Consider the following 26,679-nt stretch of genomic DNA (forward strand, 5'->3'; position numbering starts at 1 on the left):
TTTAGAGCGTGTATTCAAACATGAACCTGAGATGTTGGGGAAATTACTTTTATGTATCTCTTTAGGGTTATGTATCCCTTTAGGGTTCACGAGTTTAAAGTGAGGAAAATGGTTGTGGAAAGAAAAAAAAAGCAAAAAATAGTGGAGAGAGAAAACATAGATGAGAGGAAGAGGTAAGACACATGTCAACTATAATGTAGTGCATTCGCCGTTTATAGTCCAAAGCAACAACGGCCCACTGAAAACAAACTGACAACCATACTTTCATGGACCACCAGTCCAACCAGTTAGGTTGTGCCCCTCGGCGCGTAGATGAAAAGAAAAGAAAAAGAAGTTAAAAACTAGTCCCAGTATAAAACCTTTTCTCTCACCCTCATCCACTTTTTCTTCTTCCTCTTCTCTCTCTCTCTCTCTCTATATATATATATATATATATATATATATATATATATATATATATATATTTCAATATGGGACTTTCTCAATACACGACACTAGTGGTTTCCCATACATGTCGACGATACACAAACAGGAGGGAATGGATGCACTACGAGGCAGATTGCATTATGTGGCTGGGAAATGAAGCATTACAATCTCAGCTAGTTCTTTTTTTTGCTGCTGCTGAGTGTTGATGTTTAACGTACAGACTTTTTGATGTTGCAGTATTCCCGGTACACAAAAGGGTGGGTAGGGACTGTCCCCACCATTCTTGACCCAGAACAATGTTATAAACTGAAGCGAATTTGCAGGGGAGGGACGGACGAGGACGGGACCTACTTCTTGGCGTTGCTTCAAAGAAACTAAATTTCTCTCTGTGCACACCCACAGCTTCATGCGGAAAAACCTGAATTTTGCTAACAGTCCTCCAAGCAGGGCCAGCCAGTTATCAGCCATATCTTGAAAAATCTCCTGCCCATGTCGTAAAATTCAGACTGAATCGATCAATTTAAAATTATCGTTACAGAAAACTCGTATTATTAAAAAAAATGCGTATAATATGCGAGAAATAAGTCAGCCGTATAAAACGGTAATTAGATGCGTCCTCTTTTAAAAAAACACCAGAAAATAAAAACGTGAAAAAAAACATGCATTATAAGTGTTTTTTTTTTCATTTTTGTATTTTTTGTATTAATTTTTATTTTTATAATTTTCAGGATTTATTAAATGTTTTAAATTTTTTTACAAATTTGTCAAGATTTTCACGATATATAAATTCCTTGTTGTATTATACTCATATGCGATATATGTGACAATGATTTAAATCGAATTAGCAAAATAGAAGATTTCCTACTACATTGAACTTAAAGGTGTGCAGCATAACTTTCTGAAATTAAAGTTATCACAATTAAACATGTATTTTCGGCTGAGAGATGCACGGCCCAACAACTGAAGGCCGAAAGCTCCAACCAATCCCTTGTTCTCTGAGCATACATGGTCTTCTTTCGGTATTTTGGGGTGCCACCCCACCACAGGAATACATGAATGCATTTCTTCTCCCTTCTGACGATGGAGAAACCGATCTAGGGGTTGAATTGCACCAATCTTGGATTGATTTGCGATGGATTGATGTCCCCATGTGGAGATGGAGTGAGTTGCAATGCATGATGATGCATGATTTTACATGGAACAAGGAATAAGATTTCTGTCCAACCACTTCTACGTTTCTTCATTCACGATTCAATTGCACCAAGTTTGCTCCCAAGTTCGAAAGCATTAATCGAAGTTGCTTAGTTTACAAGGTGTTTTGAATTGCGTTTGAAAGGAATATTTTTCCAGACTTTTTGTCTTTGCATAACATAAGGACTCAAGGAGATTAATTGAGATATAGTGATCCAAGATTTTATGATCACCAAATCCTTGCCTTCAACATAAATTTGAGGGCGTTTTTGGGGGACACTTCCAAGCACTTTTGGAGATTGATCAAACCTAGTCTTCACAAAACTATGTTTTTTTTTTTTAAAGTTTAGATCTTTTACTTGGAAAAAATGCATGAGTTCCAATACTACTTTGTAATCAAGACATTGAAATCTTATCACGATGTTTTCGAAAATATTGCGATATTAATTAAAAATTTAAAATGAGACAAAATCATGATATTTTGAAAAAACGTAAAAAAACCAATCTGTTGGGATTTTATCAGAATTTAATCGTAATTTTTTTTATTTCATTTTGTTAACTTGCGTTCCATGTTTTATGTCATTTGTGTTAGGTATTTAATGTGGCCTCTTAGATACAATACAATGCTTATTACTTTATCATTTTCATCATCTTAACTAGATGCTTTTATGTTTTTTAAATCTTTTTAAAATCTTCAAAATTTTCCTGAAAAAAGTAGCTTTGTCTGAAAATATCCAACAAAAACCTTACCGATAAAACCTCAAAAATGATATTTGTGACTACGCTACATATTGATGGATAAAAGAAATTTCCAATCCATGATTCTTTAATTTCGCAATTTGGTAGTATTAATTACCATGGACTTAGGAGGAGTTCCGGGTCCAATATTAGAATCTCAAATCCAAGACAATCAAACGCTGGTTTAGGAATTTTAGATCTCCTTGAAGACTTAATTACATGAGTGGACGCAAGCAGCAGTCGAGTGGTGGAATGAGGGGGTCCCCACGAGGAGCGTACGGCCTTCCATTCATAACGGCCAATTGAACTGAGTATTCACGCTCTCTGACTCTTTCCATCCATTTCGCTTCTCTCCTCCCTTCCCATCTGGAAGGCAATGGATGCTTGATCATTTGGAAGAAGAAAGGAAAAGCAATAGGACCATGAGCAAATTTCCTTACTCGCTTAGTTTCAGTTAGAGCCGATCATTTCTTGTCTCTCTCTTTCTCGTTTTCGTTCGCCCAACAGCACCGGCGCTCCCTCTGCTCAGGGGAAGCCCAGCCGTTCTTCCTCTGAAGGTCGGTTCCTCTCTCTTTGTTCTCTTTCCCTCTCTTTGTTGTGGACATCATCCCGTTAATTTGCGTTGCAATTTTGAAGAGAAGGGACAGTTTCGTGAGGTCGAAAGAGGTTTTTCTGTGGAACTGGAGGCTATAGCTGTCTGGATTGGACGTAAGCTGTGGTGCTTTTCTAATGGAGGTGATCGATATGTAGACGCCGTATCGAGGAAGCTTAATGGATGCAGAGATGTTGTGGAAGTTTTTTTCTTCGGTCATATGTATCTTTCATTGAAGAAATAGTGGAAATATTCCTGGAGGAAAGCTATTGAACACAGATCGGGAGTAATAAAAGATTTCACGCCTTCTTTTTCTTTTCCGGTTCCGAGTCTTGTGACTATTATTCTTTCATGTGAAGGAGACAGTTGATTTCTCCATTATTTCGGATAAGTCTTGGACGATATCCTACTATCGACAAAATTTATACGTCCATTTATTTCTTGAGATTCTCTCCGTCTCTATCTCTCTCGATGTTGAATTGCTGAGCTGAAATTGCAGGCGAAGACGCTCAACGGCAAAAAGGATTGCCTGAGCGCAAGAGCAAGATCGGTAGTCCCAGATGCTTTTCACGAGTTCATGCATTGGCATCCGATCGACTCCCTAAGGTAAGGTATCACGGCAACTTCCTCGTGATTACTTCATTTTATAACCCGATTATGGATTTAAATTTTTTTGAAATGAAAGGAAAATTGAAGTAGTCTCTATTTTCACCGCTGCAGATCGGCCAAAGGAGGAGGGAGGAGGCTTAAAGGATGTCGAGCCACGAGACGAGCACGGGGCCACCGATGCTCTCGCGTCGCCCCTCCAGGAGTGCCGCGACGACGACCTTCTCCCATGAGGTGTTCGACAACGAGGTCGTCCCCCATTCCCTCGGCAGCATCTCGCCCATCCTCAGGGTTGCCGCCGAGATCGAGAACGAGCGCCCCAGGGTCGCTTATCTCTGTAAGTAGCCTCTTCACATTGCAATTAATCCCCAGGACAAGCGCATTGCCGGAGGGGAAGACTCGCATCTCACGTTTTCATGTTGAGAATTCTATCGAAAGGTCAGCAGAATTGAAATCAGCAGGACGATTAAAAAGTACAGAACCGCTGTTAGAGAACTTTAGCGAGATGAGCATTGGAGACTGTTTATGGTGCTTGTAGCAAGCGTTTTAGCGATCAATTTAATTTTTTTTAGCTATCCGGTAATATCTGCAGGTTGATTTCAATTTTTTTTACAATTAGATCATTTTTTAGATGTTGATGTCGCTAAATCTGACAAAAAAAATATTAGACTCATGACATTTAGTGAAGAAGCCAAACATTCAAATAACTTGGAACCGCTATATCATTCAGGATTTGATCTATTGCTGTGAAGTTGCAAATTTTAAAAAAAAATATATATATATATATATACGATTTTGTTAGAAAAATTTGACTAAGAGATTGACGGATATGATTCTCGTCTAATTTGCATTCCCTTTTCTTTTTCTTTCTATCCGTCTTGGACGACGGCTGGTTCAGGTCGATTTTATGCATTCGAGAAGGCGCATAGGTTGGATCCGAGCTCCACTGGTCGAGGCGTCCGTCAGTTCAAGACCGCCTTGCTGCAGCGCCTGGAAAGGGTAACGTTCTTTCTTGCCTGTCCTCGATCACCTATTCTCCCGTTGGCGCTTTGATTTCTTTTTCACATTTAGCTGCACCGCGCTTCCCGCACGTTTTGTTAGAACGCTCGCCTATGTCATAGTCCTTAAACAGTCTTTTGCTTACACGGTCTTTTGCTTACAGTTCCACTGAACGGTCTTTTTTAATTAGCTGGATACGATAATAAAACAGCAACCTGAGAGGCAGGTGTGGACACTATATTTGCTCACAGAAAAAAAATGCTTATTTTCATATTAACATTTCCACATTTACATACTTGTGCTTCTTAAAATTTTAAAATTTTATAAGTAGTACATCTTCGCTAGAACTCTATTGCTTCACCCCGGGTCCTTCACCCCGGGTCCTGCACTTCTTTTATATCAACTTACGTTGATTCTCATCCTCATTTTTTAGCCAGAGCTATATGGCTTCACCTCTGGGTCTGTCACGGGCCGACTCCTTCGGACCGCACGGCGCGATAAACTCTCACCAGTAAGCCGCAAGCCTTCATCTCGTTCAAGTGGACGCAGATCACTTGAACGTCTTTCCAAAAACAAATGACACAAAGTACACAAGAGTGTGGAAAGAAAACTCGCAATGTATTTACTTTAACAAGATGAATACATCACGAAGGAAGCAAGTAAGCTTTTAACTTTACTTACATAGGATGACCGAAGCCGCTTACAGAATTCTCATACCGACCATCCAAAACAAGAAATCCCAATATTACACTTGAGGCCGTTTTGGGAGGGTGCTCCGACACAGGTGAACACTAAAGCTTACACGAAGACTCAACTTAAGCAAAGAAAGTACATTACAAAGCAAATGACTGTACAGACTCTAGACGCAGGGGAACATGCTCCTCCCTTCAAAACAAGCGCCGTCCTCGGCGCTAGCAGCTTCGTGGTAGACCCTGACTTCTTCTGGATGGCTTCGCTTCAAATGGAAGGCATACTCCATCGTTGGCTGGTCTTCGTCGACCCACTTGACCAAGTATCGCTTCGGTTCGCCAAGGTAGCTGAATGTTGTGCCGAAGGATCAAGTCCAACTGTTGATCGGTGGTCCTCCGGGTCGAAGGAGCTCGTTGCAAGATTGGTTCTCACCACGACTGGCTTCTCTCTGGGTCTTCAGCATCGGCGTAGAAGGGCTGAAATTTGCAGACGTGGAACATTGAATACGCCTTGAAGTCTAGCGAGAGATCTAACTTGTATGCTAGCTTCCCCATCCTCTTGACCACAGTAAATGACCCTTCATACTTTCTGATCCGTGCTCGGCATCGCCCACGAAAGATGCCTACCCGATCTGCGTGAAGCTTCACGAGGACTTGGTCGCCCGCTTGAAATTCCATCGACCCTCGTCTGGGACCAAACCAGGAGAGTTTTTAGACACTTCCCTGGCTGCCACCAAGTCCACCCCATCGTCGTGCTTCTGGCCTTTGTTCAATTGGAGCGCAGATATCATCGTGACCTTGCCCTTGTCTTTTCTCATTGTTGCCGCTGGCACCATGCAGAGAGACTTCTCATCCATGATGCTGACACTACGCAAGTGCGCCATTGGGACCATCTTCGCGGCACTAAGGAGCTCCATGCCGAGAATCATCTGATAATTGTCCATCGGGATCACAGAGAAGTTGGCTTTCTCTGACCAATCGTCAATCTTCACAACCACATCCCGAGCCACTCCATGGATGGGTTTTGCCTCTGAGTTGACTGCCTTCATGCACAACTCTTCCATCTCAATGGTGAGGCCTAGTCTCTTCGCCTCCACAACTGAGACGAAATTGTGCGTGGCACCCGTGTCTATCATAGCCATCGTAGGCTTTTCGTTCACCAGAATCTCAATGTACATGATACCTCGTGACGGCCCTCGGCGGTGTGATCCTACCAGTACATGAGTTCTCTGGAAGGCGTCCCTGTCACCTTGGCTTTCTCTTCACGTTTCAATGAGTTGAAAAGCTGAAGTGCACCAATCCTCGATCCTTCCCCTTCTTCAGTCCCGCTTTCGGTAGCCCTCGCGGCATTGGCCTGTTCAATAGGTCTCACCCGTTTTGGGCAGACATGCGTATAGTGCCTTCCTCCGCAGACCAAATAAGTTACTTCTTTTGGTGGCCCATTGTTGTCCTTGCGAAAGAAGGGTTTTCTCTCGGTGAGCTTTTGGGACGACGATTCATTTCTGTTGTCTCGCCGTTCCTCCCTCTTACTGTTGTGGTCAAACTCCTTTGTAGACTTGAAGGTATCTGTGTAGCTTCTGCGTTGGGTGTCGGCCAAGCGCTCGGCTGCCACATATGTCTGCTCTAAGGTCTCAGGATTCGATCTTTTCACGTCGGCTTGGGCCCAAGATTGGAGCCCTATGATGAACCAATGAATTTTATCTTTTTCTGTCATCATAGGCACGTCTAACATAACCTTTTGATAGGCCCAGATGTAATCCCTCAAGGCACCAGTCTGTTTCAGATTTGCAACCAACCTATAGGCGTGCCTTTCAGCATTCACGGGCATTGAAGTATCCCTTCAACTGTTTGCGGAAGTCGTCGAAGGTATGAATCGTGCACTCCCCATTCTCAATGTTCAACATTTTGCACCTCCACCAAACCACAACATCTCCCTCTAACAACATTGCTACGGTCTTGATCTTCAGATCTTCCTCTACGACGTTCTACAAGTCCAGGTAATAGTCGACTTGGAAAAGAAAGTTGTTGATCGCCCTCGCATCCCGGCTACCACAGTACTTCGCTGGACGTTGAACGTCGACCCTACTGGTCCTCTCTTGGCTACTACTAGCTGAGTTCGTACGTAGCAGTCTCTGATTTGAAGCTTGAAGTCCAGTAACTTCGTCCTATAGGATCTTCACCAAGTCGGAGAGCGATCGTTTCATGGCCACTGACTCGGCCATCTGTTCCCGCATCAACTTCATCTCCTTATTGAATCCCTCAAAGGTCTCGGCAGCAAAGCTGATGGCTTCCTCATGGGTGACCACATCTGCGACCAACCTATTCACTGTCTCTTCCAGGTTTCCCTGGTCATGGGCCGGGCTCGTCTTTTCTGGACGGGCCGGCTCCTTACCTTTGGCACCTCGCAAATTGTATTGGGATGCCATGGCATTTTCCTTAATAGCAGCAAGTCGACGTGACGCTCTACACCGACTCTCCAATCACTTCCCCAGATTGAGCAGAATCTGGGCTCTGATACCAGCTGTCACGGGCCGATTCCTTCGGACCGCGCGACGCGGTAAACTCTCGTTAGTAAGCCGCAAGCCTTCGCCTCGTTCAAGTACGCCTTTTCAAAAGCAAATGACACAAAGTACACAAGAGTGTGGAAAGAAAACTCGCAATATATTCACTTTAACAAGATGAATACATCACGAGGGAAGCAAGTAAGCTTTTAACTTTACTAGTATAGGATGACCGAAGCCGCTTATAAAATTCTCTTGCCGACCATCCAAAACAAAGAATCACAATATTACACTTGAGGCCGTTTTGAGAGGGTGCTCCGACACAGGTGAATACTAAAGCTTACACCAAGATTCAACATAAGCAAAGAAAGTACAATGCAAAGCAAATGACTGTACAGACTCTAGACGCAGGAAAACATGGTCCTTGTACTACGTATATACTATGGCAGTCGCACTTACAAAGTCGACTTAATTAATTAAAACCATTTAGTGACAAACGTATCTTTTTTGAAGTAGGTCATGAAAGAGGATGTTAGTTATAAGGCAAACAGACAATATGGATGTCGTAATAAAGTACCATTGTCTCCAATATCGTTCTTGTATTTTTAATGCAATTTTTTTAAGTATTTTTTGACAAGGTTGTTTTTTGAGAGAGAAGGTTTCTGAAAAAACTCAAAAAACTTTTAAAAAATAAGAAAATGAGGTCTAAATGAAATAAATCAAAAAATAATAAAAAACATAAATAAAACTATAGAAAAAATGATAAAAATGTTTTCATGATGAAAAATAATTTAGTTCAGGTTTACATTTGAAACCCATGAAAAAATATAAAAATGAAAAAATAGTGAAAAATGCGAAAATGACGTGATAAATAGATTTTCCCACTTTTCATTCTTATTTTTCACATTGATATTGTGATATTATAAAAAATATCGTGATATCAGTGACACTGCTATAAACCATACATTTACCAAGATCTTTGTCCTAAAAATAGTTAAACGCAGACATTCGAAAGACGAACCATCATTACATTTGTTGTTAGAAAAATACAATTTTTGATCTTTATTGATGGCAAAATGATATACCCAAGTCTTAACCAGTAAAGAGCTCCATGCCCAGGCTAAATTTGAGCATTAAATCTTATAGTGAGAGAGGCCAAAGGGTAAATGCTATTTATGCATCTCTTCAAATAATTAGTTAAAGTAGTATTAGTGGCAGCAATTATCTAAGTAACAAAACCTTGAAGATGCCGACAGCCTCTCAAGCATACCTAGGGATGTGAATGAATCGGATTAAGATTGGATATCTGATTGAACATTTTCAAATAATTGCGTAAAGAACATTAATATCTGATTGGAAAATCTGATCAAAATCAGTGGATTCTGTTTAAAATAAATACTTGATCGGACAACAAACAAAGAGTTGAACCATAAGTCTTCCCCTGCTGTCGAATTTCCTTCTTTGCTCTTCTTAATATGCCTTGGGGCTTCCACAGAGTGTTCCTGTTCACTGTTCATTGTTAATTTTCTGCTATATCTACCGACTCTCCGATTGTTGACCCTCTGTAAACGTTCATTTTTTGTTGTTTTCATCGCCCTTAACCAATTTAGTTTTTTTTCCATAGAAGACATATGTATAACAACTTATAAAAAAGATATAGTTAAATACTATACTTGTATCCTGCTCGTGTATGTAGCTGTTAACATCAGTAAATGGTAAGTATTTGAGTAACAATTAGAATTCTTGTAGTTGTTACATTTTCTTGTATATATATATATATATATATATGAACCACATATTGTGGCACGGCCTTTAATCGTGTCCCGCTGCACAGATTAAGGGACGTGCCGGGATGTCTCCGGTCAAACCAGTCTGGAAGAATCCATGACGCTTGTAAACTCGTAGCGCCGTGCCATATCAGCATCACAGCACCTGGACCCACGGCTACGTACTTTGCTTGGACAATACTTTTCACTTTTGTCAACATTTCAACGAACTCAAGCAGCGTGTTGGTAGACAGGCAGCTTTCCTGCGGTGGACATGCAGCTTTCCTGCATGCGTGCATGATCTTTTTTTCCTTCTTCTTTTCTGGAGGAGATGCCGGTTGATGAGAGTGAATTGCATGCAACAGATATGCATCGGAAGAAGAAGATAGGAAAAATTGGGGTATTTTTGAAAATTTTTCAAAAAAAATATATTTTTTTCCGTTACAAGAGATCCCGTTTGTATGACGAGTATTATGATTATTGCAACCGGTTGATGCACAATTTTTGTGCACGAGGCCGTCCATGTGACTAGCGCGGACGTCCTGGCTAGAGGAAACCAAACGACCGTACGAATGCACTCGTGTTCTCCAATCGGTCGTGTACACTTCCTGGTGTAGACCCGACAGGTCGATGTTACAAATAATTGCCATTGACGTTTGCTCGGCTATAGCGCCAATGTCAATAGTTTTCAGGTCTTGACGTCAAGATGCATACGAATATATGAAGCCAGAGGAATGTAACCTTTACAATGTCATGCCGCTGGGAGAAGCCGGTAACAAGGGTATCTTTTTTTCATGCACTGCTTTGGAAACTGCGAACTTGCACCCCAAGAGTTTTCAAGTAACAGCTGGTCTTTCGCATACCGATGCAAAGAGATCTAGATGCCAATGGAGAGCTTCCGCAGCTGTTTCTTTGTTTCCAGATAGTTGTCACGTTTTCCCATTGCCATCACGAAGTTCAAGCCACCCACGAAAAAGTTTCGCCTGTGTGGATACCTCTCCATGCGTCGCAAAAGCAAAATGTGTAATTAGCTTACCCTTTGGCAGGATAATTCACCAAGTCTGGCAGCCAGGTTAAAGAAAAGCGATGCACGAGAAATTGAAAGCTTTTATCAGCAGTATTATGAACACTATGTTAGAGCGCTGGACCAAGGAGAGCAGGCGGACAGGTAGAACTTTTCTCATAAAATTTATCTGGATACGATTGACATTTTCTATTATGATTATCATGATAGGGTCCAACTTGGTAAAGCTTATCAAACGGCTGGCGTGCTTTTTGAGGTCCTTTGTGCTGTCAACAAAACTGAAAAAGGTGAAGAAGTTGCTCCTGAGGTAGGGTACTTTTGCCCCTACGCTGGTGGAATTAGCTGATCTTTAAGAGTAATTTCTGACTACGTTTAGCTTTGTTTGTATTCTTTCATGGCTACTTGCAGCAGCATCCTCTTCCATACTATTGTGTTTTTTCCAACGTATTTTCTAAAAATGTTATTTCGGCTTGTTCAACCACAGATTATTGCATCTGCTAAAGATGTTGAAGAAAAGAAGGAGATATATACACCGTATAACATTCTTCCGCTCGATGCGGCTGGCGCTTCACAGTCTATTATGCAACTTGAAGAGGTATTCATATACCTTTCTTGACAATTAAGCGATTACATTCCCTGAAAGAAAAATTTTCCCGACAGTTCTTTACTCTTAAGACTTATGGCTTAGAAAGTTTGGCCGAACGTCCCTTTTTACTTCAAATTTTTTTCATTTTACTTTTAACATAAAATTTTCATGCAACTTTGGGTGTGCATACATGCCTAGCGTGTGCGCGCGCGTTTGTCTATATACACATTCCGCGGTGGAACCATTTGGTTGGCTTGCGTGAGTTGCTTAGTAGGCCTTGATTTTTTTCAAACATCTAACTGCATGAGTGGAGAATGTTCAAGAATATAAGATTTCGATGTTTAGATCAGATTTTACGAGCCAAAAAAACAGAACCATGAGTGTTAGATCTTTATGAAGTCTTACCTAAACATCAGACTATGATGTCCATTTTCCTATATGTTTCGATATTTTGCATCTTTCCTTGTGGTTACATTGGTCTTAAGATCTCTGTGAGCTCCTTTCCATATCTTGGATATGTTGCATCTCTTCTTGTGGTTGAATTTGGAAAATGACTACCAATTGATAGAATGGCCAGATGACCTTTAAATGTTAGGCAACAGGATTTACTTACTATGTAGTTGAGCACCAAGAATATGAACAGTTGAACACCAGGGTGCTCTGGCTTCAACCATATGATGTTTGATGGGATGATTGTGAAGGCTAGTTAGGTGACTCGCGCTCAAAAAGCAACTATTACTTTTATAAGAAGCTACTTTTCATTTCTTTCAGATAAAGGCAGCAGTTGCTGCTTTGCGGAACACTCGTGGCTTGACTTGGCCTTCTTCTTTTGAGCAACACAAGCAGAAATCTAACCTGGACGTACTTGACTGGCTAAGGTCTATGTTTGGATTTCAGGTTAACTTCGACCTACTCCAGAAAATATTATCATTCCATTGTTGTATACCGTTTAGTGTTCAAGGATACATTCTTATTCTGCACGGGTTGGCATCTATATATGCTGGTTTGTTTATGCAGAAGGACAACGTGAGAAACCAGAGAGAGCATCTCATATTGTTGCTAGCTAACGTTCATATCAGATTGACCCCAAAACCGGAGCCTCTTAACAAGGTAAATGATGTTCCGTGTATAATGGTTTTATATTTTTGTATGCTCATCGAGTTATATTAAAGAAAGTAAAAAAAAAACAAAAATTCAAAATCTTACAATTACAACCGTCAATCCAGCAACGCTTATTCAAATGAATGTTTCAGAGTATCTCATCTCAGTGGTCTTTGAAAAAAATCAGAAACTTTTAACTGGCATGAAAATGGTTTTTGATGAAGTAATTGCAAAAGCAAGAGGCACACGGAGAGAGGACAGGAAATATAAAACAATAGAAAAGCTTAGTGTCCTTGATTATAAGAATGGATGGATTGGAAAAAGTTGTGATTATGGACTCTAAGATACTTCACAAGTTTCCACTGTTTCAAGCACAAAGGGAAATATGAGTAGTCTGTCCTAACATTTCTTTGCATGGTTTGATTCAACAAGGAAATATGAGTAGTCTGTCCTAACATTACTTTGCATGGTTTGATTCAACAATCCAAACAATGATTCATTCACTGACGAGGACCAAAACAATCAATGCAGAACTACAAAACACAAAAATAGGGTTTTCTTTATGTCTGGAGAGATCCATATCTTTTCAGACTTCTTCCTTGAAGTTTGTGTTGTAAACAGTTCTTGAACATTGTTACGTTATGACAATGGTTATTATAATTAGTTTATTTAGCTTGTTTTTCATTTTCAAATAAATTTCAAAGCTTTCTGAGCTTCCACAGCTTGCTTTTGCATTATTTGTTGGAAAAATGAATGTGGGCCCTAGATATAACTTATATCCAAACCCATATTTATGCAGAGAAAATCCAGTTTGTCACGGGCCGACAACTTCGGACCGTGCGGCGCGACAAACTCTCGCCAGTAAGCCGCAAGCCTTCGCCTCGTTCAAGTGGGCACAGATCACTTGAACGCGTTCTCGAAAACAAAGGACACAAATTTGCACAAAGAGTGTGGAAAGAAAACTCGCAATATATTTCACTTTAGAGAGAAGAGTACATCACGAGGGAAAGCAAGTAAGCTATTACACTTTACTTACAAGGATGGCCGAAGCCGCTTACAGAATTCCCGATGCCGACCATCCAAAACAAGGAATCCCAATATCACGACATCCAAAATAATTCTCAATAATAAACTTGATAAAATATGCTTGATAAGAACTTACTAACCAAATAAAAATAGCTCATAAAAAAATGCTAAAGTCCAACAATTGATAACCTCAAAATGTAAACTGCTTTATTCATCAAAATGAACATTACAAAAGAAGACTCGAGAAAACTCACCTAAGCTCACGTAGTGAGCTTCCACACCCAAGCACTTCCAAGCCCGACACTCTTGCACTTGAGCACACACTAAAAATCAGCTTACAAAGTGAGCACACCAACTTTTTAGCTCAAAGGGGACTCAACCCAACTCACAATTTGAGCACACACTCAACTCACAAAGTGAGCACACACCCAAGATCACTCAACCTGATTTTCTATGCTCTACAAAATGACTAGCCACTCCTATTTATAGGGAGGACTTAGTCACTTCTATTTCTTTTTAATCATGACATCCACCGACTTACAAAAAGAAAGGCTCAAAGCCTCTTGGGTCTTCTCAACCCTTCCCAAGAGTTGGTGATGACTCTTTACAATCTCCCCCTCATTACCGACTCTCTACTCGTAACTCTTAACATTCTTCTATGCTTGATGAATGTTTGTATTGGTAAGCCTTTGGTAAAGGTGTCAGCAACTTGATCTTCTGAAGCAATTGACTGCAACTGAATCTCTCCTTTGAGTACTCTCTATATGATAAAATGATGTTCCACCTCTATGTGTTTCGTTCGAACATGGAAGACAGGACTCTCTGCAAGTCTGACTGCACTTTGATTATCGCAGTAGAGTCTCACTGCATAATCCACATCTTGTTTAATGTCTTTCAATAATTGCATCAACCACACACATTCTTGTGCTGCTTGAAAAGCTACTCTATATTCTGCTTCCATTATAGACAGTGAAACTGTCGGCTTTCTCTTACTGCACCATGAAATTGCACCACTTCCAAGACTGAATGTATATCTAGTGGTCGATCTTCGAGTTGATAACTTTCCAGCATAATCTGCATCACAATGACCAACAACTTGACAACTTGTCACTTTTTCATAAAGTATACCAAAATCAAGAGTTCCTTTGATATACCTTAATATTCTTTTTACAGCTTCTAAATGTGGCTTCCTTGGAGTTTACATGAACCTGCTCACGACACCAATTGCATAGGCAATGTTTGATCTTGATAGTGTTAAGTAGATTAGGCTTCCAACCAGTTGTTGATACATAGTGACATCTTCTAGCTTGTTTTCTTCATCAATTCTGAGCTTCACATTCATCTCAATTGGTGTTGAGATAGGTTTGCAACCGAGCATACCATACTTATGTAGCAAGTCATGAGCATACTTCTTTTGACTTAAAAATAATCCTTTAGATTCGTAATCAATTTTCAATCCAAGGAAGTGTCGCAACTCTCCCCGCTCTTTCATTTCGAATCTCACTGTGAGATGTTCACGAATGAGATTAATTTCTTCATTGTCATGTCTAGTAATAATTAAATCGTCAACATAAAAAACAAAATAGTAAGATTCGTACCTCTTGTCTTGACGAAGAGACTCGAATTTGCTGAGGCGACTTGAAATCCACTAATCACAAAAAAATCAGCTATTTTCCCATACCATGCTCTTGGTGCTTGCTTCAGTTCATAGAGTGCTTTTCTTAGCTTGTAGACGTAGTCTGGCTTGTTTGGAGATTTGAATCCTTCATGATGATCTATATAGATTTCATGATCGAGATTTCGATATAAGAAAACATTTTTCACATCCATCTGCCATAGCTTCCAAGATTTGCTTGTAGCAATGGCTATCAGAATACGTACGGATGTGATCTTCACAACATGACTAAAAGTTTATTCAAAGTCAATATTATACTGCTGAGAAAATCCTCTAGCAACTAGTCGAGCCTTATATCTATCGACTAAACCATCTGCTTTTCTTTTTATTTTGTAAACCCACTTACAAGTAATGAGCTTTACTCCTGCAGGTTTTGGTACGAGCTCTCAAGTCTCATTATGCTCCAATGCCTTCATTTCATTTTTCATTGCTGCTTGCCATTTTTCAACATCTTTTGCTTCTTCAAAAAAAGCTAGCTCGATCTCCTTCATGATGGCACAATCTACATCTGCATACATGGGATTTGATTTTGGTATTCTTGTTGATCTTCGTAGTGTTATGGGTGCTTCTTCTTCTTCTGGCTCTTCAAGTTGTGATGGTCTTTCTTCTTATATACTTTGTTGTTGAAGAGGACCGACTCCTGTTCTCCATGGATCTACTCTTTCTTCTTGTCTTGGTCTATGAACTTGTTTATCTGGTCGTATTACTTCTATGACTTTCGGCTCAGGCTCTCCTTGATTCATCTCAAATTGTATTTTGTTTCGAACATTTCTCTAAAAAACTGGAGAATCTGGAAGTGCCTTCTTTTCATCTGACTGCCAGGATGATATTTCATCGAAGATGACGTCGTGAGAAACATAAACTTGTCTTTTGCTAGGATTAGCACATCTCCAACCCTTTCGATATGAATAATATCCAATAAAGATACACCTTTGTGCCTTCTTGTCGAACTTAGTCCTGTGCTGCTCAGATAGAAAGACATAACATACACAACCAAATACTCTAAAATAACTCACAGACAACTTCTTTTTATGGAGCATTTCATATGGAGACTTAAAATTAAATATTGGCAACGGTAGTCAATTAATGACATGTACAGCAGCGCTGACACACTCAGCCCAAAATCTTGGTGACATGTTCTTTGCATGCAACATGCTTCGACATGTTTCTGCTATGTGGCGATTCTTTTTTTCTGCCACTCCATTTTGTTGTGGCATATAGGCACATGTGAATTGCCTTCAAATGCCATGTTGCTTCATGTATGCCATAAACATATCAGATATATATTCGCCACCATTATCGGTGCGTAGACATCGAATTTTATGCCCAAGTTCTTTCTACATCATCTGGTAAAACTCCTTAAACTTTTCAAGTGCTTTAGACTTTTCTTTCATAAAATAGTCCCAAGTATATCTTGAAAAATCGTTAATAAATGAGATAAAATACCACTTACCTTCAACTGATGGGTTTGGCACTTTGCCGAATATATCTGGATGCACAAGCTCGAATGGTGCTTTAGCTCGGTACTTAGATTCTTTGAATGACCTCTTATGCACCTTTCCATATTGGCATACAGGGCAGACTTTGTCTGTTCGTACCTCAAGTTTTGGCAGGCCAATCAATTGCCCCTTATTAGACATCTCCCGAACTTTATTGTATCCAACACGAGCGAGTTTCTCATACCAGATATCCGCAGTGTCATGCTTTTTCATTAGGTCAATATCTGTTGTTTCTGTTGACACATATATTGACTCAACTTTTCTTCCTTCAAATATGAGAGTTCCTTGAACATCTATGTCTTTATAAACTTTTACATTATTTGGGCCAAACAAAACATAATGCCCTAAAACTGTAAGTTGTGGCACAAATAACAAGTTCTTAGTTATTTCTGAAACATGATAAACGTTTTCTAAAATCCGGTTTTTACGAAGTTGGCTACAACCTTTGCTTCTCCAATATGTGCCATTGGGAGCTTTGTGTTGTTAGCAGTAACAACAACTCGATTTCCGTCTTGTTCTTTCATACTTAAGAACTTGCTCTCATCACCAGTCATATGATTTGAACATTTAGAATCAATTATCTAATCAGTTTGATGATTGATCTTTTCTTCCTTTTCTTTTACTGGTTTTGTATGAGCGAAATTACATCTTTCTTATTTAATATCTTCTTTAACCTCCATTGAGTACAAAAACAAACTTTTCTGTACAGTCTCATTAGCTCCCCCATATTGCTTACTTGTCATGACTGCATTTTCTTCATCTGTTCTGACTCTATAGTCAAGAACAAAATGAACCAATCTTTCACATCTGAAACATTTCTTCTTTAGTTTCCACTGCTGTGTAGTTTTTCTTATTTTTTTATTTATATTTTTCTCTTTCTTTTCATCAATGTTCATACTTGGAGACCTAATGACTGGCTTAGCTGGCCAACGTGATCTTTGACCAGTACTAAACAAAGCTTCCTCATTATTTACTTTGAGTGAAAGTCCAGCCATTTGCTTTGCTAATGTTTCTTGATTGATCAAAAGATTCTCCAACTCCAACAATGTTGGTTGAACTGGCCAGACTTGAACACCGATTATAAAACTGCTAAATTTTGGACGAAGTCCACGAACAAGAATTCTCCGCATACTGGCCTCACTAATCTTAGGCTCAGGGCCAATTTGAGAAATCTCCATACAAATGTTTTTAATCTTAGATTCAGGGCATCACATATATGTTCTACTAAATCTTTTTCAATTGATACCTTAATTGCAAATAGAGCTTTTCATGCTTTAATCATCAATTTCTTTTTAGCTTCCTCATCGATAGGAATATTTGTGTCTCATCTTAATACTATCTCCCATAATTCATGTCCTAGAAAGTACGGCTCCATACAAGATTTTCAATAACCATAATTGCTATTGTTAAGCTTCTCAATATTATTTAATGCAACCGCTAATGCCGCCATAATTTCAAAATATAATTGGCCCAATTAATCTTACTAGTAAATTGGCCCTTAAACTGAACCTCGCTCTGATACTACTTGTTGGAAAAACGAATGTGAGCCTTATATATAACTTAGATCCAAACCCGTATTTATGCAGAGAAAATCTGGCAGAGTCTCGACGTCCAAAATAATTCTCAATAATAAACTTGATAAAGTATGCTTGATAAGAACTTAATAACCAAACAAAAATAGCTCATAAACAAAAAATGCTAAAGTCCAACAGTTGATAACCTCAAAATGTAAACTGCTTTATTCATCAAAATGAACATTACAGAAAAAGACTCACGAAAACTCGCCTAAGCTCACATAGTGAGCTTCTACACCCAAGCACTTCCAAGCCCGACGCTCTTGCACTTGAGCACACACTAAAAATCAGCTCACAAAGTGAGCACACCAACTTTATCTCATAGGGGACTCAACCCAACTCACAATTTGAGCACACAATCAACTCACAAAGTGAGCACCCAAGATCACTCAACTGATTTTTCTATGCTCTACAAAATGACTAGCCACTCCTATTTTATAGGGAGGACTTAGTCGGTGGTCGATGATTCCTCCAAAATCTCATTTTTTTTTTATTTCTTTTTAATCATGACATCCACCCACTTACAAAAAGAAAACTCAAAGCCTCTTGGGTCTTCTTGACCCTTCCCAAGAGTCGGTGATGACTCTTTCCCTTTCATGAAATTTATCCCTTGCATTAGTAATTTAATGGATGCTGACACTACAAAAAAGACGGACGGCAATATCTTGACAAGTTACTGCTAAATCTGTAAAAGTGAAAAACTAGTACTATAAACTCAATCTAAAAGGGGTGCTTTCATAGATAACGGATGCACCATCTTTTGAGGAACACTATGTCCACGCAATTCTTGTAAAGGTGCTTTACCTACTTATTTCTTTAATCAACTTATCGCTTTAATGCTTCCTGAGAAGCTGTTTCAGTGCCAGTTCATTTCTTTGGTGCTTTCTCGTGATTTTGGGCTGCCATCAACTCTCAGAGTCTCACCTCTTACCTGTTTTTTCTCTCCCCTTTCATGGTTCTGCAACAGTTGCGACTTTGATGCATTGTTTTACAATTCAATGATCAATAGAATTATCTGCCGTATAGGATGTTCCTAGTTTGCGTCAAGAAATAGTACTAAACAAGTGTGGAATTGTCTTGGCATTGTCTGCTACGTTTTTCCTCTTAACAGTGGGAACATGACTAGCTGCTTCTTTCATTAGTTATACTACTTGGATAATTGGATAAATGTTCCTTATGGCTAAATAATGGAAAAAATGGAAGAGTATTTGCCCTTGTCATACATCACATTTCACTGCATGTGATGTCCAGTCAATACTAAAGCTAAAGTGCTCCTAATTTTCTTTTAGATGTATTCTATGTTTCATGTTACGGATTAATTCGGTTGCTTTTAATGACCTTTTAACTTGTTTTGTTATGGTTTTATAAATTTGATTGCTATGTTTCATGTTACGGACCGCTTCAATTGCTTGCAATGACCCCTTTAAAATTGTTCTGTTCTGGTTTTTTGTTTTGCAAATGTAACAACCCAAAAATTCTAAATTGTCGTCACAGGTTGATCAAGACTGAAAAAGATTAGCCAGGACTAGTCAGTTCTAGTAGCTCTAAGTTCTTGACTAAATAAATAAAAAATAATATATACACAGAAATGTATACAAAATCATATGCTTCTATTCGAAAATGCATACATACATGTAGGTCAGGGATTAGTCGGCTCAATAACGACAAAGCCGATCGGTTGACCAATGTGATCAACCAATCGCTGGTTTGACAAAGCAGGTTGGTTGACAATCGACTCAAACAGACTGGACTAGTCGAGGTTCGACAACAAATTAAGACGTTTTCGTCATTTTAATAGCAATACGACATATAAATGCTTTTTGCACACAGTTAATGTTTCTTGTAGTTGTGCTAATGGTTTACCTTGGTTCTACCAATATTCGTTTCCTTTGGCAACTGATTCAGCCTTTTACATGACTTGAGAACTGCATGGGATTATCACATTTTTTTTCTTTATTAAACAGTTCTCAGGCTATTTAGTAGCCGAAGAGAAATATGAAAAATCGATTGATTTCTGGAAAATCAGAAACCAAAATCTCATTTTTTTTTAAATTTTTATTACAAACATTTGCCAATTCATTTTCCAAAGACATTTTAGGCGCGGATTATCAAATTCATTTATGCTGATGTAGAAAAAATAATTTTCTAAAATGCGACGTTTTTGTTTACAAGACTTATAAATTAGCTAATTCTCTACATTTCTTTCATACTAGTTTTATCAATTCAATTTGTTCACTAATTGGATTTTTTTTTCTAGTGTTCTAATTTTTTTTTTGTTTTACTGTTTCACAGCTGGATGAACGTGCTGTAAATGCAGTTATGAACAAACTCTTTAAGAATTACAAGACCTGGTGCAAGTTTTTGGGCCGCAAGCACAGTTTACGGTAATATGATATTACAGGAAGTTTTCACATCAATAGTTCGTTTTAGGAGCTCTTTATAGCGGACACCGTTCCTATTGGTCTCATAAAGTCAACATTAACGTCATACTCAATATTCAAAAGGCAGTATTTGGTGTCACATTGGATAATAAAAAGTTGGCAAATGTTCAGCAACATAAAAGGCATGAGCGTCATCTTTAGTGAAAAGCTGTGGAGAAAGCTACCTCTCCGGAGATCTTTCCTCTTGTAGCATATTCTTCATTATCTGAATTACGTGTCATGCTAAGGTCCCGTTTGTCTGCATGAGAATAAGAAAGGCGATAGCTGAAGCTGGTTTGTCTTTCATACCAGGCTTGTAGCTAAACTTTTGCTTGCAACTTCTGGAAGAATGGGTAGTAAACATACGTTTCCTCTCCGTTTGTGAGTGTAGCACCATAGCCCAGCAATTGAAATAGGCTAGAAACTTGTACATGGAAGGAACCAATCATGTTGATCTTCACTTCCATTTCATCAACAAGACACTGGAGGTGTAGCTACTTCGCACTTGCTTCAAGTTCTTGGGACAATATATTTTTCATATGTACATATGCATTTGACTATTGAAGTACCCATTACAACACATATTTGTGCATATATATCTCTGGGCATTTGATTTATCAATAATCAGGATTCTCCGTCAATCTTGAGGGAAGTAATTTCTTATTAAATTTTGTATCGAATGTGTAGCCTTCCTCAAGCTCAACAAGAAGTAGAACAGAGAAAGATATTATATATGGGTCTGCATCTTCTGATATGGGGGGAGGCTGCAAATGTTCGTTTTATGCCAGAATGCCTTTGCTACATTTTTCATAATGTGAGTTTCTATCATCTCTGTAGGCTCGCTGGGTTGCATTTGCCTCTTCTGTGCTTTATTTCTCGGAATTTTATCTCATAGCAGCACTCCACGTGTATGTAGATGGCATACGAACTTCATGGGCTGTTAGCCGGAAATGTTAGTATTGTGACTGGGGAGAACATAAAACCTTCTTATGGTGGAGATGATGAGTCCTTTCTGAGAAAGGTCATAACGCCATTATACCGTGTGATTCAGAAGGTATGTCATGGATATACATTTCTTTCTTCGTCCTTCAACAAACTAAGCTGTGCTTTTCGTGCTTTTCTAGGAAGCCAGTAAAAGCAGGAATGGAAAAGCACCTCACTCAGCTTGGTGTAACTATGATGACTTGAACGAATATTTTTGGTTTGTCATGATTTTTTTGAACCATGCATATCTGTTGTTGCTGGTTTTCTTTTTCAAACTGTGACTGCATTTGTAATAAAATCCCTTTCCTTTCAGGTGCGCTGATTGTTTTTCTTTGGGCTGGCCCATGCGTGACGACGGCGATTTCTTCAAATCAACACGTGGAGCAAGGACTTCCTCACAGGTATTAGTTTACCAAGTATATTTACCGCAGAAATTGGAGACATATACCCGTTTATTGCTAGCACACTGATGTTTAACATTGACCTTCAGGTTGGACAGAAACCTGGTAAAAGATCTGAGAAAAGCACAGGCAAATCAAATTTCGTCGAAACCAGGACGTTTTGGCATATCTTTCGAAGTTTTGACCGTATGTGGACATTCTATATCCTAGCATTGCAGGTATACCTGTGAATGCTGATTCTAGGCCTCAGTTGCATCATTAGCTTTTTTTCATATTAATCTTTTTACTTAATTAATGCATGTTAGCTGGCAGGCAATGATAATTATTGCATGGAGTGATTATTCACTTCTAGAAATTTTTCGGAGAGATCTTTTATACTCTCTCTCCAGCATCTTCATCACAGCTGCCATGCTCCGGCTTCTTCAAGGTATATAAAGTCTGACTTCTTTGATCTAAGGTCATCACATGATCTATTTGTGTGCAAAATGTTGGCATCATGTATGCAAGTTTTCTTGGAAAATCATGTTCAGTTAGTCTGACTTGCCAGAAAACTGTTAAATATTTTTGTCTTTTTTGTTCTTCTTTCCTGCATACGACCTTTTACTGCTTGTCAAGCAGTTGAAAGGCCCGAAGCGTCCACATCTGGTAAACTTTGTCTTCACATAGAAAGCCACTTTAATTGCATGCGACTCCGTGCTTATCATTACTCCACTTTGATTGAAAAAAGGTTTCAGAATCAAACCAGTTCTCTATGACTGTGATTGTCAATAATTTTCTAATATGAACAAGAAAAAGTCATCAGACATCATGCAGGTGAGCTGCTCGATTTCTGCCTCCTCCTCTCTCTCCTTCTCCTCTTCCTCCACCTCCGCTCTGGCATAAAATATGCCTGTGTCATAATAAGTATATTCCTTGGCATAGTTGAAAAATCAAGTCAGTCAGCTTCGCTTACATTTATTTTATGCTAAAAAACAAACATGTTATGAAGATTCAAAAAATTTTATCCATTGGAGAAAAAATATTTGTGGCATGAAAAGGTCAATGCATCAGTGTCAGTATAAACGATAATTAACATCTAGTGATGCAATTCCTTTTTAATATCAAAGAATACAAACTATAAAGTGACAAAAAATTGTCATTTGTAGGTTAAAGTAAACTAATAAACAGACTATTACCATCAACTGCTGTATGATGGAAACCATCAAACTTGTTAGTTAACTGTCATAGGAAGTTGATCATAAAGTAATAACATGAATATCGGTCAAGGTTTTCAGTTTAAACTTGCATGATATAAAAGAAAAAACAGTACTATTTAAAACAAGAAAAAAGTTACTTCTTAAGAAAACTTAATGTGCAGATAGGTTCACACGCTGACTAAACAAATAAATCTCCATTTTGATTATCACTGTACCTACATATAATGTGATCATGAGTTGAATTGAAAAGACAAATATGTGCACATTGGACTGACTGGATCAACCGTGTTGAAGAGTCAAATTATAGATCTGGTTGACCTGGTTGACACGGATATCAGTTGGACAACCCTCCCGGTTTTGGAACCATGTTTGCAACTACTAGGGGCCCAACCAGATGAGTATGTATTGGATACCCACTCACTCTTTTTGGATTCCCCTCATCTTTGACAAGTATAAATGCAGATTCAATGCAACTTTACCAATCCAACCTGCAAAAAGTAGATTCAATGTGTTAGTTTCTAAATTCATAAATAAAAAAGAAAGCTAAGCTTATTTAGTTCATTTTTTGACTGATGTTAGCTTTTGTGTGACTGTTGCTGCCTTTGGTGTTTGGACATTCAACATGGAAAATTTTAGTGGCTGTTTGATTTTCATACTTCATGTCGTGCAATTTTCATGTAGTATTTGTGCATCAGATATGAAATTATACCCGCTTCCATATGCTTATCCATGCTTATGTCTTTTGTAGGTGTTTTGGACTTTATCCTGAATTTCCCTGGCTACCACCGTCGGAAATTTACAGTTCTTCTGAGGAACATGCTAAAGATTCTTGTGAGTCTAGCATGGGTGGTCATCCTGCCTCTTTGCTATATACGTTCATTAAAAAATTCTCCAGCTTTCATAGAGGAGTTACAGACATGGCTTCGGGAAACAAAGGATGTACCCCCACTATATATCTTTGCTGTGATAATATACTTGCTTCCAAACTTACTGGCAGCAATCCTTTTTATATTTCCTATGCTCCGACGCTGGATAGAGAACTCTGATTGGCACATTATAAGATTTCTTTTGTGGTGGTCACAGGTATACTTATTGCTCTATTGTGTGCTTGTGTGCTGATCAACTCTTTTCCCTTTTTTACCTTTGTGGATTACTAGATGGAACCTGTGAATCTGCGATAGCATAAACTACAGTAAAGTGCTATACTAATTATTAGCATCAATTAACAGATTTTTTTGGCATTGAGAATAGCAACTAAGGGGGAGACCAAACAGAACTTATATTGTCTGATGTGGGTTTAAAGGAGCAAAACGGATCACATTTTCACAGAAGTAAATCTTGAACCTTTTCTACTGCAGAGTTTATTAAGAGAATCAACCCCCTGTTGGCGTATAAAGCTGTCACATAAATATTAACTCGTCCTATGGCTTCATTATGAAAAAAAAAAAACTTGAAACATCTCTAAGTTGGTTGGTCGCTTGGTCAGCCGAAATCAGCATCCATGTCACCAGGCATGCATTGGAAACCCATACGTGTTAAGCAAGGAAAAAGTCATGAGATTATGCAAATTTGCTAGTTAACTGTTAACATTTCTCAAGTGTTGGTCTCCTCACATCCTGGTTAGTTTTTCAATCAGGGCTTGACTCAAACCAAGTTCTTCTGGTTGATTTTGGAAGACAGACAGACAGCTCTAAATCGCATCTAACAGGAGTGGTCTATCTTATACTTTTTGGATTCATAAGTTTGGTGAAAGGTCATTGGAAAAAAAAGTTCTGCTAAAGGAACTCCTTTTTCTACCTGACTTACCCTTGTGGTTTTGTTCAATGTGTCACTTTTTATTGTTTCAGAAAGAGAAGTTAATCTTAAATTCTTTTGGAGATGATGGTTATGCATGCATATGTCTTTACTCTATGTGCTTTAATGCTTCTAACTCACATGAGACCATATATTTATTTTTTTGCATCTTGTTTTTCATAGTTCATGGACCTTTCCTTTTCCTGCACTGTATGGCCACATGGCCAACGTAGCCTTGGGTTACAAATCGACTAGTCACCCTAGGTGAGAGACAGCCACGTTGTCCATGTCCACATAGTAAATTAGGGCCATGGACTAGTCACTAGTATTCAGTGAACGACTGGTGGGTTTTGAGTCAGTCCTTCCTTTCATTTTCATTAGAAAAGCATCCTCTTCTTGAGGGTTTTCGGGTATGCCACATTATATATATATATATATATATATATAATATGTTGTGTGTATTATGTATGTATATATGTATAACTACGTGGTTTTATTTGATTTATCATGATACCATTTTGTTTTGTTACTTTTTGGAACTTTAAAGTTAAACATTGTATTTTCATACTTTTTATTGATTTTATTTTAGTGAATGGACTTAGACCCGCTGCGATTATCTAGTCTTGAATAGTCTTTTATTGACTAACTTGTGTCCAAGTTCCAATTTGACAACTCAGTTCTTGCATGTGCACATTCTGCTGATGTTGCACAATCATTGACTCAGATAATCAGTTTATACCATGTATAGATTAATCAACATCTTATTACTGCTTGACTTATCAGGCTCCTATAAGTTCAATGAAAGTGATTTGTCCATCTCATGGTTCATTGTAGTGCACCTAGGGCTTCCTGTTCAGCAATTTCAAGATCTGTTCAGTAACTAAATCCGATGTCATTCTTTTTTCAGCCTAGGATGTATATTGGAAGGGGAATGCATGAAAGTCAGTTTGCACTTTTCAAGTAAGTTCTTGACAAATTCAAGTTGTAAGTTAGAATTTCCCTTTGCTTGCTGTCCTTGTTTTTGTGTTTAATGCGTTCTAGAGTCTCCATGGAGTTCTCCTTCTTGGACTGTTGAATTTACCATATTATTCTTCTATGAACTGCAGATACACTCTATTCTGGGTGCTACTCTTAATCTGCAAACTTTCATTCAGCTACTTCATTCAAGTAAATACTTTCATAATCCATCCATTAGTCTAGTAATTTGAAAATAGAAATTTCTTTAGTTCTTAATTTTTTATTGATTTTGATTTGTTCAGATAAAACCTCTGGTAAAGCCAACAAAAGATATTATGAGTGTTCATCGTGTCCAGTACTCTTGGCATGAAATCTTCCCAAATGGTATGAACCTGGTGATGTTTATTCCTTTCTTCTAAATCTTGTTGTGCTTAACTCATTAGCACTTTTTCCTTTCCAATCAGCATAAATCTGGTGTTTGTGATTTTTAGTGCTGGTACATAAATGATTGACACTTTACTGGTCTGATAAACAGCCAAGCATAATGTTGGTGCAATTTTATCATTGTGGGCACCTGTAGTTTTGGTATGTAAACAGCATTCACTTGATTGGTTTATTTTTAATAAGAAAAGGTAAAATTTCTCTGGTTTTCTTCTTGTCAAAGATCTTTACAGGTTAATTGTTTTTTTTTAGGTTTATTTTATGGATACTCAAATATGGTATGCTATATTCTCAACTATATATGGTGGTGTTTCTGGAGCCTTTGGTCGTCTTGGAGAGGTAGGAAAATTTCTGCAAGTTGTTTTTTTTCCTTGGATTCTTATTAGTGATCCATGTTAAAGGAATTTTTCTAAGCTTTCCTTGGTGGATTTATTTCTATTGTGAAAATTCTTGTTGCTGTTACTGGGCATGATCAAAATTAGCACAAGAGTAG

The 26,679-nt window shown here is 38.5% G+C and overlaps 1 protein-coding gene across 1 annotated transcript in view; it reads left to right on the forward strand.

Moving 5' to 3' along the window:
• Positions 1–2,692: 2,692 nt before the first annotated feature.
• The window catches only part of LOC116252661 (callose synthase 5-like), a 37,662-nt gene continuing 13,675 nt past the window's right edge, over positions 2,693–26,679 (forward strand). Inside the window, exons 1-22 of the mRNA XM_050077363.1 lie at positions 2,693–2,912; positions 3,447–3,553; positions 3,668–3,890; positions 4,452–4,552; positions 10,555–10,676; positions 10,743–10,839; positions 11,017–11,127; positions 11,890–12,015; positions 12,136–12,228; positions 20,286–20,377; positions 21,101–21,227; positions 21,330–21,467; positions 21,538–21,614; positions 21,711–21,798; positions 21,888–22,016; positions 22,111–22,225; positions 23,743–24,077; positions 25,696–25,748; positions 25,895–25,955; positions 26,048–26,129; positions 26,281–26,330; positions 26,439–26,525. Coding sequence (XP_049933320.1) covers positions 3,701–3,890; positions 4,452–4,552; positions 10,555–10,676; positions 10,743–10,839; positions 11,017–11,127; positions 11,890–12,015; positions 12,136–12,228; positions 20,286–20,377; positions 21,101–21,227; positions 21,330–21,467; positions 21,538–21,614; positions 21,711–21,798; positions 21,888–22,016; positions 22,111–22,225; positions 23,743–24,077; positions 25,696–25,748; positions 25,895–25,955; positions 26,048–26,129; positions 26,281–26,330; positions 26,439–26,525 — 2,274 coding nt within the window. The 5' untranslated portion in view covers positions 2,693–2,912; positions 3,447–3,553; positions 3,668–3,700. The remainder of the gene's footprint in view (positions 2,913–3,446; positions 3,554–3,667; positions 3,891–4,451; positions 4,553–10,554; positions 10,677–10,742; positions 10,840–11,016; positions 11,128–11,889; positions 12,016–12,135; positions 12,229–20,285; positions 20,378–21,100; positions 21,228–21,329; positions 21,468–21,537; positions 21,615–21,710; positions 21,799–21,887; positions 22,017–22,110; positions 22,226–23,742; positions 24,078–25,695; positions 25,749–25,894; positions 25,956–26,047; positions 26,130–26,280; positions 26,331–26,438; positions 26,526–26,679) is intronic.

Source organism: Nymphaea colorata, chromosome 4, assembly GCF_008831285.2.
Source record: "Nymphaea colorata isolate Beijing-Zhang1983 chromosome 4, ASM883128v2, whole genome shotgun sequence".
Taxonomy (NCBI): domain Eukaryota; kingdom Viridiplantae; phylum Streptophyta; class Magnoliopsida; order Nymphaeales; family Nymphaeaceae; genus Nymphaea; species Nymphaea colorata.